At 39.3% G+C, this 15,235-nt stretch overlaps 1 protein-coding gene across 1 annotated transcript in view; it reads left to right on the top strand.

Moving 5' to 3' along the window:
• Positions 1–15,235, top strand: part of BMS1 (BMS1 ribosome biogenesis factor) — a 41,157-nt gene that overhangs the window by 9,228 nt on the left and 16,694 nt on the right. Inside the window, exons 5-14 of the mRNA XM_034776434.1 lie at positions 472–660; positions 1,519–1,661; positions 3,371–3,492; positions 4,158–4,354; positions 5,061–5,200; positions 8,562–9,388; positions 10,118–10,219; positions 11,602–11,756; positions 13,055–13,136; positions 14,149–14,225. Coding sequence (XP_034632325.1) covers positions 472–660; positions 1,519–1,661; positions 3,371–3,492; positions 4,158–4,354; positions 5,061–5,200; positions 8,562–9,388; positions 10,118–10,219; positions 11,602–11,756; positions 13,055–13,136; positions 14,149–14,225 — 2,034 coding nt within the window. The remainder of the gene's footprint in view (positions 1–471; positions 661–1,518; positions 1,662–3,370; positions 3,493–4,157; positions 4,355–5,060; positions 5,201–8,561; positions 9,389–10,117; positions 10,220–11,601; positions 11,757–13,054; positions 13,137–14,148; positions 14,226–15,235) is intronic.

Raw genomic sequence — 15,235 nt, forward strand, 5'->3', positions numbered from 1 at the left:
AAGGATCTGTCCCTCGTTGCTGGGACTAACACTTTTTTTTGGGGGGGGGAGGGGTCGGGGGAGGGAGGGAAGTGGTGATTGTGCAGAGGGAGACTTTTGTTCTGACTCTTGTCTGTGGGTGGCTTTTTTTTTTTTTGGTCCTGTAATGTCCCTGGAGAGAGGGAAGCAAAGTGAAGAAAAATTTATAAATGTCTATAGATTTAGGAGAGGGGATTTGATTTATTAGCCTTTTCTAAAGTAAGAAGGGCTTAAGACACAACTTTTAAGTTAAAAGGCCACAATTGTCTCTCTAGGCTGTGTAAAAATCCTTGGGAAGACTGCCTGACTCCTTGAGATTAAAAATTTATCAAAGCCAACACAGATTGGATGAAGAGATGGATCCTGTTTAAAAGCATGACTATTAAATTAGTTGAAGGTGCTGCTGAGGGCATCTCAATAGCACCAGAGTAAATTGTTTTCATTCACTTTCAGGTTCTTATGCTCATTGATGCCAGCTTTGGATTTGAGATGGAAACCTTTGAATTCTTGAACATCTGCCAAGTACATGGCTTTCCCAAAATCATGGGTGTCCTTACCCACCTGGATACCTTCAAGAACAACAAACAGTTAAAGAAGACCAAAAAGAGATTGAAACACAGATTCTGGACAGAAGTGTATCCGGTATAATACCAAACAGTTATTTTTCATAAATGTTTGAACTGTGGAAATTGATTTAGGGGTGGGGAAAATATTTAAGTATTTAAATACACGGGAGGGATAGCTTAGTGGTTTGAGCATTGGCCTGCTAAACCCAGGGGTGAGTTCAAGCCGTGAGGGGGCCATTTAGGGACCTGGGACAAAAATGTGTCTGGGGCTTGGTCCTGCTTTGAGTATCAGGTTGGACTAGATGACCTCCTGAGGTCCCTTCTAACCCTGATATTCTGTGATTTGCATTTGTTTGTTCACAAATGTTACTGAAAGAGAAGACTGCTAATGTACCATTTAGTATTGAGACTCAGATTATACAATCTTTCTTGAAAATTGACTTGTGTAATTGAGCTCTACCACCAGACAATAGGTCTGTTACAGCACTAGAGCCCAATAGTCATTCACACAAGTAATGATGTGGGTAAGGGGTTGCAGGATCAAATCCTAGATTCATAAAAGGCAGATGGTGTTGCTTTGCAGACTTTAATGTGGTGTCTAGCAATGCTAATGTTGTGTAGCTTCTGTATTTGTGTTGTGCCTGCTGCTAAAAGAAGAAAAAAGGCATGGTTTCTGTGAAACGTACATCTGCCTTTTAACAGATTTAAAAGCAAGTCTTTGCTGCTGTTGTGAGCCTTGCACACCTGGTGCCAAATTGTTGGGGATAATTTTTTGCCTTGATGAAGGGGAGATAATTAACAGAAGTTAACTCAAATCTGTTGGAGGTAATTGTAGCTTGTTGAATGGAGTCTCTTGTTTTAGTTTTAATGAGGTAGGAATTTAATTGGGGTAAGTTTTTTTGTTAAACTTTTAATATAAATTTGATTGATTTAGGGTGCCAAACTGTTTTATCTCTCTGGGATGGTACACGGAGAGTACCAAAAGCAGGAAATTCATAATCTGGGACGCTTTATCTCTGTTATGAAATTCCGTCCACTTACATGGCAGACATCTCACCCATATGTCCTAGCAGACAGGTACGTGGTTTTCTTTTTTCCTCAATTCTCTGTTTGTCCTCTGCACTCCCACCCCCATGTTCTGTTTTTATAAGAATTTAACAGCCAGTCAGTTGAGAGTGTGCCAGAGATTTGATAATGGCTAAGTTAAAGTTTAATCTCTTTTTTTATTACTGACATAAATGAGGGGAAATCAGTGGTGTAAGAGGTGTATTTTCAATCCTCTGCATGTAAGTTTAGCCACGCAGCTCCACTCATGTCAGTATGAGGGAATGGTGTAATTCTGTTCCTGTACACTTCTGAAAAAAGATATTTTAAAAGCACAGTTATGTAACTGTTGGGCATGCAAATGACCAATTTATTGTCTAGCTAGAATTTTATGGAGTTATCCATTACTGTGGTAGCTGGTACATGGTATTTGTTGCTCAAAATGAGTGCAACCCCACTGATTTAAAAATCAGTTATAATAATTTGCAATCTGACTTCCGTGGAGCTGAGGCCACTTAAGTCAGTGGTAAACTTGGCCTGGTGACTTCAGTGTAAGCTTGATTTGTTCACAGACTTGTAGGATGAGGCACTAAATGCGTATTTAGAATGTTACAGGATACTTGAACACTGTCCATAAAACATTTAAACAGAATTGCTGCTTGATTTTGTTGAACTTCTCTGAAAGCACGGCATCCCAATAGCTTAGCAGACAGTGAACATATCACCATGATCTCTAATCACTGGAATGGCTCCCCATTGAATACAGAGTCTACTTCAAGGTCTCTATCCTGAATTTCAAAGCTCTCCATGGGATTGGCTCTAGCCACCTGAGAGATTGTCTCTCATTCTGTGTCCATGATCTCACACAGCAGTTAGGTTCCAGTGGAACAATGAATCTGTCTACCAAAATGGGAAGGGGAAGCTTGTGAGTTCTGAAGACTGAACTTTCAGAGGAGCTGGACCTAGCTTGCTCTTGGAAGAGATTAACCAAAATCAATAAAAAAACCAACAACCTTTCTTCTTTCAAAGTCCCATTCATTCATAAATGAGTGGGGAAAAATACCTATGAACTGATCAGAATATTTTTCTTGCAATTTGGGAAAGAAGTAAAAAACAGACATTTTGTTTTTTCCTTTTAAATACGGGGCAATGCTCAAGTGATGTGGTCGGAGAAGTACTTAGAAGGATGATGCACAAAGTTCTCTGAAATGCACAGAGCACATTTGGGGAAACGAATAAAAAATATTCTCGAATCTTCCAGTTCCAATTTTAGGTGTTTGCTTAATATTATTGTACATGAGAGCCTAAAAGTGAAATTGGCTAGAAAGTGACTATAAACAAAAATGAAACTGACTCAGCTGTTTTCCCTTTCTGCCCCCAGAGAAAGGAGAAATGCCCCAAATGAACACACATTTAATCTTTCAGAGGTGTAATATTAGATGAAATGTTATACATTTAAAAATAAAATTATCGTCTAAAATATTCAACACGTAAGAATCTTTTTTTAAAAAAAATGACTTTAACATGACTGTGTGCCTTACTGTGTTCCTATTATCAAACACTGAAAATTTCAAATAATGAGATTATACAATGTTTGTGATTTTTTGTTTTGTTTTTGTTTTTAAATAAAGCTGCAATAATAGTTTAATGTAGCAAGTGCAACAATTTGCTTCAGGACTTTTCTTTATGGAAGATGATAGTAGAGAAAATATATTTCTAATATTTCTTCTGATATTCCCTAGAATGGAAGACTTGACAAACCCAGAAGATGTTCGAGTCAATCCAAAGTGTGACAGAAAGGTGTCACTTTATGGCTACTTAAGAGGGGCATACCTAAAAAACAAAAGCCAAATTCACATGCCAGGTAATATATCCAATCTCTTAAAATTCTTATAATTATTTTGCTGATTTATAGCTTGTAATGCTATTACTGTTAATGGGATAGTATACATCTGTAAAAGACCACCATTCTGTAGTTAATATTTTAATATTAGTATTTTGTAAAACTTTTAATTGAGAAATCTTCGTGCAGTGTTAAATCTAAACACAATAACAATGTACTAGCATCGAAAACCAGAAAATGAAATTGATCAGTGTAGATCTCTAGGATGATTGAAATGCAAAAAGGTAGTGTCAATAGTGAAAAGTAAGTTAGGCTTATTTAAAATGAAAAGTTTTACATAGTGTAATAAATTAATACTAATTAATAACTTAATGATTTAAGTTATTTTCTTTTTAACAATGCTGAGATGATGTTAGTAATGAATGCAAGTGTATATTTACAGGAGTGTGTTGCCAGTTATTTATAGTCCACTAGCTGATTAACTTGTAGAATGTTTTCCAGACTTAGTGGTAGGTCTTAAAAGTATTGCATGTGGTTTATCTTTGCAGTGTACCATTGATGTTAAATCACTGCATGCCACAATAGAGCCCCTTTACCTCTTTATGGTGAATTGTACAGGTTTTTTTTTTTTTTTTTTTAAATCAGAGCTTTGTCAAAATCCTTTTCTTCCTTGTCCGTCACCCCAGGTGTAGGGGACTTTACTGTGAGCGATGTGAGTTTCCTGCCAGACCCCTGTGCACTTCCTGAACAGCAGAAGAAGCGTTCCTTAAATGAGAAGGATAAACTTATTTATGCCCCACTGTCAGGAGTTGGAGGTGTAGTGTATGACAAAGATGCTGTTTATATTGACCTTGGTGGAAGTCATGCTCATCAAGATGAAGAGGTGAGGGGAAAGTCTGTTTGAGTTCTCTGTTCTCCAGTAGAATATAGTTTCTGCCTAAAGAGCTAAAGAGGCAAAGCAACGGTGCTTGGAAACAGTTGTTTTGTTTTGGTTTAGATTTTTTTTTTTTAAAGAAACATCATCAACCCAAGTGATATGCAAACATATCCTTATCCTTAAATATCTTATTTAACAACCTTTCTTACTACAGTGATTGAGAAACAAAATAGTTTTTGTTTGTTTTTTCCCAATTTCCCTCTCTCAAAAGCTGTGGAAAACAGCTAAGGAAGTAATTAATAATAAATACTTACATAGTTAATGCTCGGAAAGTATCTGAAGAGAAATGAGCTAAGTGTCATGCCATCCCTGAGAGCAGGGCCCATGTATTTAGTCTCATTTTGCAGGTGAGGAAATTGGGGGAGAGTGGTTGTATGTCATCCAAGGAAGTTGCTCTCCGAGGCAGAGCTTGAACTTTTTCTGTCTTGTACTTAGACCATTTCAAATATTATGGTGCATGAGTTAAAATAATATTAAATGTACAATATGTTTGTTACACACTGGTAAGGAGCCCATCTCTGTAATTTGCATGGTTTAATATTGAGTCTGTTCCTGTTGCCCATTTTTAGGCAGTTTTATCAATTTGTTGATTGTTCAATAGATATTTGCATAATTGATCTGTTAAACAGAAAAAAATCTTTTGGTTTGTCAGGAAGAAGTGAGACCAAATCATGAACTAGTCCAGAGCCTCATCTCCACACATTCCACCATCGATGTTAAGATGGCTTCAAGCAAAGTGTCTCTCTTCATGGACTCCAAACCATTAGGTTCAGAAGATGTGGAAAACCAAGAGTAAGTTTTGAATTTTACCGAGCAGTGGGAGACAGAACAACTTGACTAGAAGAGGCATAACACAGGCAACAGCTTTGGCCATTTGTGTATCTTAATTAATAGCTGTTTCAGTGGGCTGATATTAAAGGTGTGTGGCTTGCTTGCATGGCAGATGCACAGAAAGAGTTTGGGAGAGGTTTATTGTAGAAGAGAAAAGGGAGTATGGAGCTCTGAAACTTAAAGCAGACCTGTTTAAACTTCATGACTCTGTTCCCACACCTTCATTTGAACCAGATTAAGATGAGATCATCACACTTATTTTCAGTAGTGATTTTATCAGGGTTTGAACTTGTCTTCTGAGTTAAAAAGCACAGTTTCAGAGTTTCCTACTCTTTTCTGTAGCAGTCCTCCCCTAAACATGGAAAACATAATTCAACCTCAACTGAAAAATAGGTGGGCATGGGAGTAAGGATGCTTCAGGATGTGGACGTGGATGTTTATAGGAGAAATAATTGTAGGACAGGAGTATATTTGCTTTCACCTTCAGACATGCATCTATTTTTTCTTCTTTTCTTGGACATTTCTATTTTTGGGCACAGTAAATTATTGATTATCCATTAGGTATTAACTTTTCAGAATGGAATAATCAGTACAAGGTTCTCCTTTTGTCAGGTCTTAAGAGGAAAAGAAATCCAAGCTTTATTTGCACTTTCTCTGGTTAGTGTTGTTTCTTCTGGAAGATAAGTAATCATGGTTGTAAATATCACTGGTCTTTGTTTGAGCAACTCTGGGATTGCGGACTTCAAAGTGATGTTCAGAATCTGCTCCAGGAGTATATTTCTAATTATAGAAGAAGTTAGTAATGCCACCCTACAGATAGATTGCTTACCACTTCCCATTATAAGACTGTTATCTGTTGCCTTTAACTCTATTTAACTGTTCAGGCTGAAATTTTCCATGCTGGATGTCCACCTTCGGCTAATTAAGCAAAAGTTTAAAATAATAATAATAATAAAAAACAGCTAAGCTGTTTCTGAGAAGAAGATTAAGGGAAAAACATGTCTTGCTCCTGTTTAAAAAAAAAAAAAAAAAAAAATCTTAACATTTCATAAAGATATCCTTTAGGTACCTCTGTTTTCTTTTAATGAAGTTTTTTGGATATAATTTCTACATAGCTGCTGATGACTGATACATGTCTGTGATGTTTTTGATCAGTTTTTTGTTCTCTTTTTAGAGACAAGGGGGGAGAGGTAATATCTGTTATTTGACCAACTTCTGTTGGTGAGAGAGACAAACTTGTAAGCTTACACAGAGCTCTTTTTCAGGTTTGGGAAACATACTCCGGGCAGGGCTACAGTTAAAATGCTGCATTGGTGCAGCTGCGTCACTATAGTGCTTTAATAAAGACACTCTGAGCTGACGAGAGCTTCTCCTGTTGGTTTAGGGCATGTTTACACGTACAGCAGTACAGCTGCATTGTGTCTGGTGAAGATGCACTATGCCGATAGGAGAAGCTCTCCCACCGACATAGCGCTGTCCATAGTGGCACTTAGGTCAGTGTAACTACACCGCTCAGGGGTGGAGTGTAGACCCAGGGCTCAGAGCACCACAGCTAAATACAAGGTAGAACAGATTGCTTAGGATAAGTAGTTAACACACATTTCAAGGGACCATTCAAGAAGAAGTGACCCTTCTGTTAACACCCTTCTGGTAGGGAGGAGAGGAGGGTGGGAAAGCAGCAATATAGGGGGTTGCTGGTGGGTTGTCGATTATTGTAAAAAGCCATATATCCAATGTCTCTCTTCAGTCCGTGATGTTTAGTGTCTAGCAAAGTTATGAAGGTAAGCTTCCAGACGCGCCTTTTGAAAGTGTTGTGCAAGTTTCCTTAGGGAATAGGACTGATAGGTCAGATAAAGAGTGTTCACTTTGTGAAAAGTGTTCACCCATAGGTGATGTGGTGTTTTTGTCTTTCATCATTTTCCTGTGTGAGTTCATTTGAAAGCATAGTAGCATAGTAATTGTCTGGTTTCACCTTGACACAGTTGCTATTGGGGCATTTAATTCACTGGATGAGGTACATCATATGTTGTGATAGGCATGTGTAGGTCCCAGGGATCTTGAAAAGTGTGTTGTGCTGGGTGTCGATCATTGTAGCAATGGAAATATGTTTGCAGGTTTTGCATCTATTGTTCTGGCAGGGTCTGGTGCCGCTTTGAGTTATATCCTGGTCTAAGGGGAGCTTGCTTCTGATGGTGAGCTTGGATTTTTAGTCTTGCTAGACTCTAAAAACTCATGGACTGAATAGACATACTGGATTTTAAGGCTTCTTACAACAATCTATAACCTGCTACCCCGTATTCTCCCTCTCCTCCCTCCGCATCATAGAATATCAGGGTTGGAAGGGGCCTCAGGAGGTCATCTAGTCCAACCCTCTGCTCAAAGCAGGACCAAGCCCCAGTCAGATTTTTGTTCCAGATCCCTAAATGGTCCCCTTAAGGCTTGAACTCACAACTCTGGGTTTAGCAGGACAATGCTCAAACCACTGAGCTATCCCTGAAATTGGTGTGATTATATTGTGGTATTTTGACCAATAAAATATGCAGAATTTTAAAATATTGTGCACAGAATTTTTAATTTTTTGATGCAGATTTTCCCCCAAGAATAAAGTGTGTCGGGTAGACCTAGCCTAAGCTTTAAGGCGTCTCTCACCAACAGAAGTTAGTCCAATCAAAGCTATTACCTCACCCATCTTGTCTGTCTAATATCCTGGGACGGACATGGCTACAACAGCATTACATACAACAATAGTTTTTTCATTTATTTCTCCATATAAAACAGTATTTATCCCCAAATTAGAAAGGATTGAGACTCCATCACCATTGAACACAGTCCATTTTTCTTTCCTTCCTTCCTTCCTTCCTTCCTTCCTTCCTTCCTTCCTTCCTTCCTTNCATTTTTCTTTCCTTCCTTCCTTCCTTCCTTCCTTCCTTCCTTCCTTCCTTCCTTCCTTTTTTTTTTTTTTTAAATAATTCACTGACATAGCAACATGTGATACATTTTTGGTTTTTGTGAGGGTCCTGGGAGCATGGCAATCATAATCTTCAGTAAAAACAAACAAACAACTTTAGTGCAGGCACTCAGTCTAAACTAGTGGACAACAGTGAAGAATCACTAATTTAGTTGTGACATTACCACAATGAGGCTTCTTGAACTAAGAGATTTCTTTAAGTCAGACAGAGTTGCCACTTGTTTTAATGGCACAGGTAGCCATGCTTCTGTTGAGGTCACCCCACCAAAATGTTCTACAGTATTTGTTGGTGACATCAAATGTTTAATTAAAGCCAATTGCATTTTTTTATCTTGTTCTCCATTGGGAAAGCAGATTTGTGATGCCAAAAGAAGAGAAACAAATTGATTTGAAGACTGGGAGAGTACGTCGGAAGGCAGTGTTTGAAGAAGAAAATGATGATGGAGCAAGTGATGAAGAGGAGGGTCAAAATGAAGAAATGTCTGAGGAAGAGATGGATGGAAGTGAAGATGGTGATGGTGATGATGATGATGATGTTGAGGGAGAAAGTGACAAAGAGGTACCAGGGCAAGAGCTAGGTCTCAGGAGTGCCAAGCATCTGAAAAGAGAGGAGACTACAGAAGAAACTGCAGTGGAACTGCCAGCATTTGCTGATAGTGATGATGATCTTGAGATGAGTTCAGGGGAAGAAGGGGAAACTGACCTTGATGAAAGCAAGGAAGAAGCAGAAGACCATGGAGATGAAGAAGAGAGTGATGAAAAGGAAAGTTCAGACAGCGATTCTGAATCTTCGAGCAGACAAATAAGTAAATTCACACCCTGTGAATTAGGCAGGGAAGATAAAGAACGAAGAGAGAATCATAACCTAGATCACCGCTTGGGTAAAAAAGTGGTTCCCACTACAGATTCTGGAAACTGCACAGCTGAAGAGGCTTCTGAATCTGATGCTGAAGGATCCTCCCTGGAAGAGGAGGAAGAAGAAAGATTAAATGATGACTCAGAAGCTGAAGAGTCAGATAGGAAAGGGATTCAGAATGCTCCAGAGAAGAATGTAGATGGTGTTGAATGGGCTGAATCGAAGGCTGTAGAAGATGAGGATGATGATGGTGATGATGTTGAAAATCTACTGAAAGAGGAAGAGGAGTATGGAGAAGAAAATGACTTTTCTGCAGACACAGCAGGTACATTTTCAATTTATCATTTTCCTTTACTGTTCATTGCTGGAGGCAGTCTTTTTTTTTTTTTTTTTTTTTTTTTTTTCCCTCCTTGGGAAGTAGTGTTGTCCAGTAGCTAGAGCAGGAAACTGCATCTCAGGAGACCTGGGTTATATTCCTTTGTAAACCATTGATTGTCTGCTTAAGCCTCAGTTTCCCAGACAATAAAATTGATAATACCTAGCTTTTATAGAGTTCTCTGATCAAAGGCCCTAAAGACATGCAAAATTGTTATCTTTACTGTGATAAGTTTTCAGAAAAGTGAAACTTCTGTATTGTATTTGGAAAAAGTAAACCACCTTTCAGTGATTTTATTAACAGATGTAATCAGTGTCAGTGGTGAATTTATGATGATGAAAATAGTCTAGTTTAGTCTGCAGGCTCTGGTCTTAATCTTTCTTTTACCCTTTTATTCCTTCAAAAGTTAGGAACCATCTACACTGCAAAACCAACCAAATCACCGGAGCGTGTTACAATACAGGATGAAAAATTAGAGCCATCCATGTATATCTGTGTCACATAACGACGTTAAAGTCCTGATCCTATCTACCAATTTTAAGTGTATTATAATTGACTCCCTATTTAAGTTTTCTCCCTACTGCAGATGGTCCCTTAGTCTAATACATTGCCAGCGGAGGAAGGAATTTACAGTGTTCTCTCTCTCTCTCTCTCCCCCCTCCCCCCCGCCCTCTTCAGGTGCACTTAAGTGGAAGGAAGACCTTACCCAAAAGGCAGCCGAGGCTTTTCTGAGACAACAACAGTCGGCTCCCAACCTTCGCAAACTTGTTTATGGAACAGGTAAAAATCCCATGTGTATAAGTATAAGTTTCTCTCCCACATCATGATGCTATTGCTCTGATCCCTGTATAGCCTTTTAATCATAGTCATATCAGTTAGCCATAGCTTTTGGAGTCTACTCTTCCATGGGTGAATGAGGAAATAATGGATTTAACTCTCCTTATTGGTAACAGGAGTTCACATTTAGTTTTCCTATATAAAAAGAGAATTTTGTTCTCCTAATTAAACATATCTTAGGCTAGTTTGACCTAGTATTCATCCAGAGGCTTGCTAAACATATATTTGTTGGGTCCTTCCTTTTTGAGATACAGCAATATTTTTCCAGGTGGATAGAAAGTGTGTTAAGTTCCCTTTGGTATATAGTATTTTTCCAAAACATTTAAGCTCAGCTTTTTAAAAATAAAAAAAATTTAGTAGTAGATGCTGTGCACATATCACCTATTTTGGCAACTGGCTATTTATGATCTATCTAATCAGGTGAGATTTTTGCTGTCCTCAATGAATTTTGTCTAAAATTAACCACGCCTTCCTTGAAAGGTGAGAAAAGTGTTCATTCAGATTATGAATGAAGTTAAATTTATGATGTTTGTTACAAAGTGTATTTTTTAAGATGATGGTAATTTGTCAAGAATCAGGCAGTTAGTTTAAAGTGAAGATAAAGCTGTCATTTACATGATGTATGCACCCTGTTTAATTCATAAACTGATACATTTCCAAGCAAGAGACTGGCCCCTAAACATGTACAATTCCTGTTGACGTTACTGGGAGTTCTGCATACTAAGATTTGCAGTATAATGCCCTAAGAAATTACCAATAAATTCACAAACCCAGTGTTAGCAGTTTGCAGACTGGTACAAAACAAATGGGATTTGATTTTGGAGAAATAGACAGCCTTTTTCTAATAGATTGGGTTTTGTTTTGTTTTATTAATTTTGTGTTACATATGGTGTTGAACAAAGACATCACAATTGCTTAATCAAAGAACAGATTTTTCAGATAAATCCAATCATCCGCAAGGCACCTGATTTTTCCATTAAAGTATGTGAAATTTTACATGTGGAATATATTTTTCCCACTGTCATGTCCCGTCTAATTAGTTCTCCAACTGAAGACGTGCCTTTGGGTTCTAATCTCAATATAGAATAATTCACTTGCTGCTGCTTTCTCTATAAGGGAATCAAACAATGTATTAGTTTTTCTGCTTTCTTAATACAAGTTGGAACACTGGTCTCCTTACTAATACACCATTTTTATGATTTAATTCCTCTTTCCTCGAACTACATCAGGCATTTAAAGATTTATGGAGCAAGAGAAGTTTTTGATTAATCTAATAAATACATATGATTTGCAGATGATGCTTTTAACTATGGCATTTTATTTAGTGGCTGAGGATGCCGATGAAGAAGATGATGCTGATGAAGAGCTTGGAGGGCTGTTCCACGTCAGCCGTCCTGACAAAGAATCCAAACAAAAGGCTAATGCCCTTGACTGCTCCAAATTTCCAGTGGAAACCCCCCAGGATTGGGATTTAGATGAGGTACTGCTTTTGGAGCGACAGCTCTTACATTCTGTATGCTTAGGAGCATGTCCAGTATGTATCCACTTACACCAGTCTTGAATTACCCTAATAAAGAACTTCTGATATGTCATGGAGACATGAAACTAACTCATATGAATTACAGACAGTTCTGCCTATGTGTCGTCTTCAGAAATTCTCATCTCCTCTTTATCCTCACCAGAGACATTTACGCACAAACAGGATCTTAGGTTTTTTGCTTTTAAATAGGAAGGGGAAGTTAAAGTAAGTAAATTTAATGATAGTGAAAGATGCTGGATGGATTGCTGTGATGACTGATGTCATCTTATTTATTCACTAAATGGTTACCCCAGAGGCTCTGTAAACTTCTGTGCTGACTTTGTGCAAAAGTTAATGAGCTTTTGCTTTTTTCTGGCAGGATGATTTCTGGGGGTAGGGAGAGTTTAATTCAGTCTCCTCCAACTCTCTGTGGAGGTGGCCAGGAAGACAGTTTTGATAGTTGTGTTACGATGTGGATAGCATAGGAGTGGGCAAACTTTTTGTCCCGAGGGCCACATCTGGGTATGGAAATGGTATGGCGGGCCATGAATGCTCACAAAATTGGGGGGATGGAGTGCGGGAGGGGGTGAGGGCTCCGACTGGGCGTCCAGGCTCTGGGGTGGGGCTAGATATGAGGGGTTGGGGGTACAGGAGGGTGGTCTGGGCTGGGACCGAGGGGTTCAGAGGGTGGGAGGGGGATCAGGGCTGGGGCAGAGGGTTGAGGCACGGGGGGAGGTCAGGGGTGCAGGCTCCAGGTGGCGCTAACCACAAGCAGTTCCCGGAAGCAGCGGCATGTCCCCCCTCTGGCTCCTACGCAGCGGCACGGCTAGGTGGCTCTGTGCGCTACCCCATCTGCAGGCACCGCCCCCGCAGCTCCCATTGGCTGGCAACTGAGGCCAAGGCAGAGGCAGTGTGCGGAGACCCCTAGCTGCCCCTAAGTGTAGGAGCTGGAGGCGGGGACATGCCACTGCTTCCAGGAGCCACAGAACAGGGCAAGCCCCTGACTTTGCTCCCTGGCTGGAGTGTCAGAGCAGGGCAAGCCCTGGACCCCCCTACCTGGGGGAGCTCAAGGGCCAGATTAAAATATCTGAAGGGCCGGATGTGTCCCCCGGGCCGTAGTTTGCCCACCCCTGGGATAGCAAATGGGTTGAGAGCAAGCCGTCTCTCTAAGCCAGAACAAGTATTACAGACAAAGTGTGTCAGCTGTTGAAGTGCTTTGTAGTCGTGAGAAGTGTACAAGTAACACTTTCATTTTACAGGTTATGAACAGTATTCGAGACTGCTTTGTAACAGGAAAGTGGGAAGCAGATAAAGATGCAGCAAAACTGCTGGAGGAAGATGGTAGGTTTGATGCTCTTAGAATATGACTAATGGAGGAAGAACTTCTAGTGAATGCTGTGACTTAATATTTAACCCAAAACTCTGTTATGTATTTAAAAACATTTTACATTAGTAACACCCTTGCCAAGTTCTCTACCTGTTTTACATATTTGAAGCACTATGCAAGCATTAACTGATTTTATTACTATAGCTGGTATCTATCTGTGCACAAAGAGGAGAGAAATAGCAGATTGAGATAGGGAACAGTTTACACTCTTTGAATATAGAATCTGTCTATCATATAGAATAGAAAATAGAATCCCCACTCATGGCTGGTTGGCTTACACTTAGAGATAATCGGCTTTCAGTTTTGTAGGTGAGCTTAGCTGTTCCTTTTGAACAGATGGGATTGAAATGAACAGAAATCCTATTTGCAGAAAGTAAGTCTTGTCTCTTTGCCTTGCTGAAAAGTTGGAATTTTAGTGTTGGAGAATTTATGGAGATACTGTTTTTAATTTCAAATATAATTGTTATCTCCAAAGCAAACTGTTTGACTATTAATAACTTTTGTAGAGCAAACTTCCATTTTTTAAAACCTTTTTGAAATTACTGGATCCATTTTAGATTTTTACTCTCCCTGCAGTGTCTGCCTCCACATCCTGATGGAAGCTGGAGGCTCAGGTTGCTTTGCTGATAACTTAGCGGGCAGTGTTTAAGCAGAGATAATGATAGGGTGGCTTCCAATTGTGTGGCTTCACTTTGAGAGATGCAGAACTTCACTTGAATTTTGAGGAGCTGGAGATGTATGAAGAAGGTTGCTGATGGTGCATTTCCAAAAGGAAAAAGGAAGAGCTACTGAAAAGCTGGGTTGCCGCTCACTTTCTACAGAACGTGGAAAAGTGGTGGGAAGAAAATGTGATAAATCTGTACAGCAACCAAAATGTGAAGTATTATGAGAAATAAATATGCACAAAATAACAAAGGGCTTAGAAGTGTTGCTAACTTACGGATTTCTTGGCTGCTGTATTTACAGAAGAACTGTATGGTGATTTTGAAGACCTTGAAACAGGGGTTGTGCACAAAGGAAAACCAGCAGCAGGAGGAGATGAGGTATGATCTCTAGCTTGATTGTTCATCAACTGCTCACATTTAATGTGTGTTTCTCTGCATGGTGGGTTGTTCTGTTTAGAACATCCTTCAGCTTCGTAGCCCAACTGGAAAGTCGCTCGTAAATCAGTAGAAACAAGGCTGCTGTAATGAAGAGAACATTTTGGTATCTGAGGGACTGGAATGAAATAGATACAAGTCTCCTTTCTTTTATTTTCATTAGGATCAGATGTGCTTTTAATTTCAGGGGATCAAATAAACTATATTATTCCTTACATGGAGCTCATAATTGTAGGGGAGCAGAAATCAATTTACCATAGTTAACAGTAGAGGGCAGGCTTAATCAACTTGCTGGGTCTGAAAATCAAGTTTGTGGGTGATGGATGGTACAAGTCGAACATGATCCTGACTGCTAATACCTTGTATTTTCATGTTGTTTTTTCCTAAGTAGTGTCATAAAATAGTGGAAAACAAATGGAAGATTAGGGTGGATCACAGACAAAAATTGTCAAAGTGAATTTATGCTGTAGTGTTAAATGCTGCTATGTAACATGCCCTAGTCTATGGGCTTGTCTACACCATGCTCCAGAGGCACAGCTGTGCCACTGCAGCGCTTCAGTGTAGACGCTACCTACACCTTCTGTCCATCTAGCACTATCTGCACTGGGGTTAGGTTGGTTTAACTACTCCAGTCTGATGTGTGGATTTTTCACACCCCTGAATGACGTAGTTGAGCTGACTTAATTTTCAAACAATGGGCTTCCACCATTTCTCTGGAGGGACTATTCCACTGCCTCATAGATCTCACTGTTTTTTCTGATATTCAGTCTAATTTGTTCTTTGCTTAATGTCATCCTATTACTTCTGTTTAAACCTGCCTGAGTAGTTCTTTGTTGAGCAATATATAGAGAGAGATACTGGGAAATGCACCTTGCTATTATATTGAAGCAATAGCTCCACAATGGGTAAGGATGAGACTAGTTTATTGTTTAAAATGTGATTTTTCTAAGTAC

Source organism: Trachemys scripta, chromosome 7, assembly GCF_013100865.1.
Source record: "Trachemys scripta elegans isolate TJP31775 chromosome 7, CAS_Tse_1.0, whole genome shotgun sequence".
Taxonomy (NCBI): domain Eukaryota; kingdom Metazoa; phylum Chordata; order Testudines; family Emydidae; genus Trachemys; species Trachemys scripta.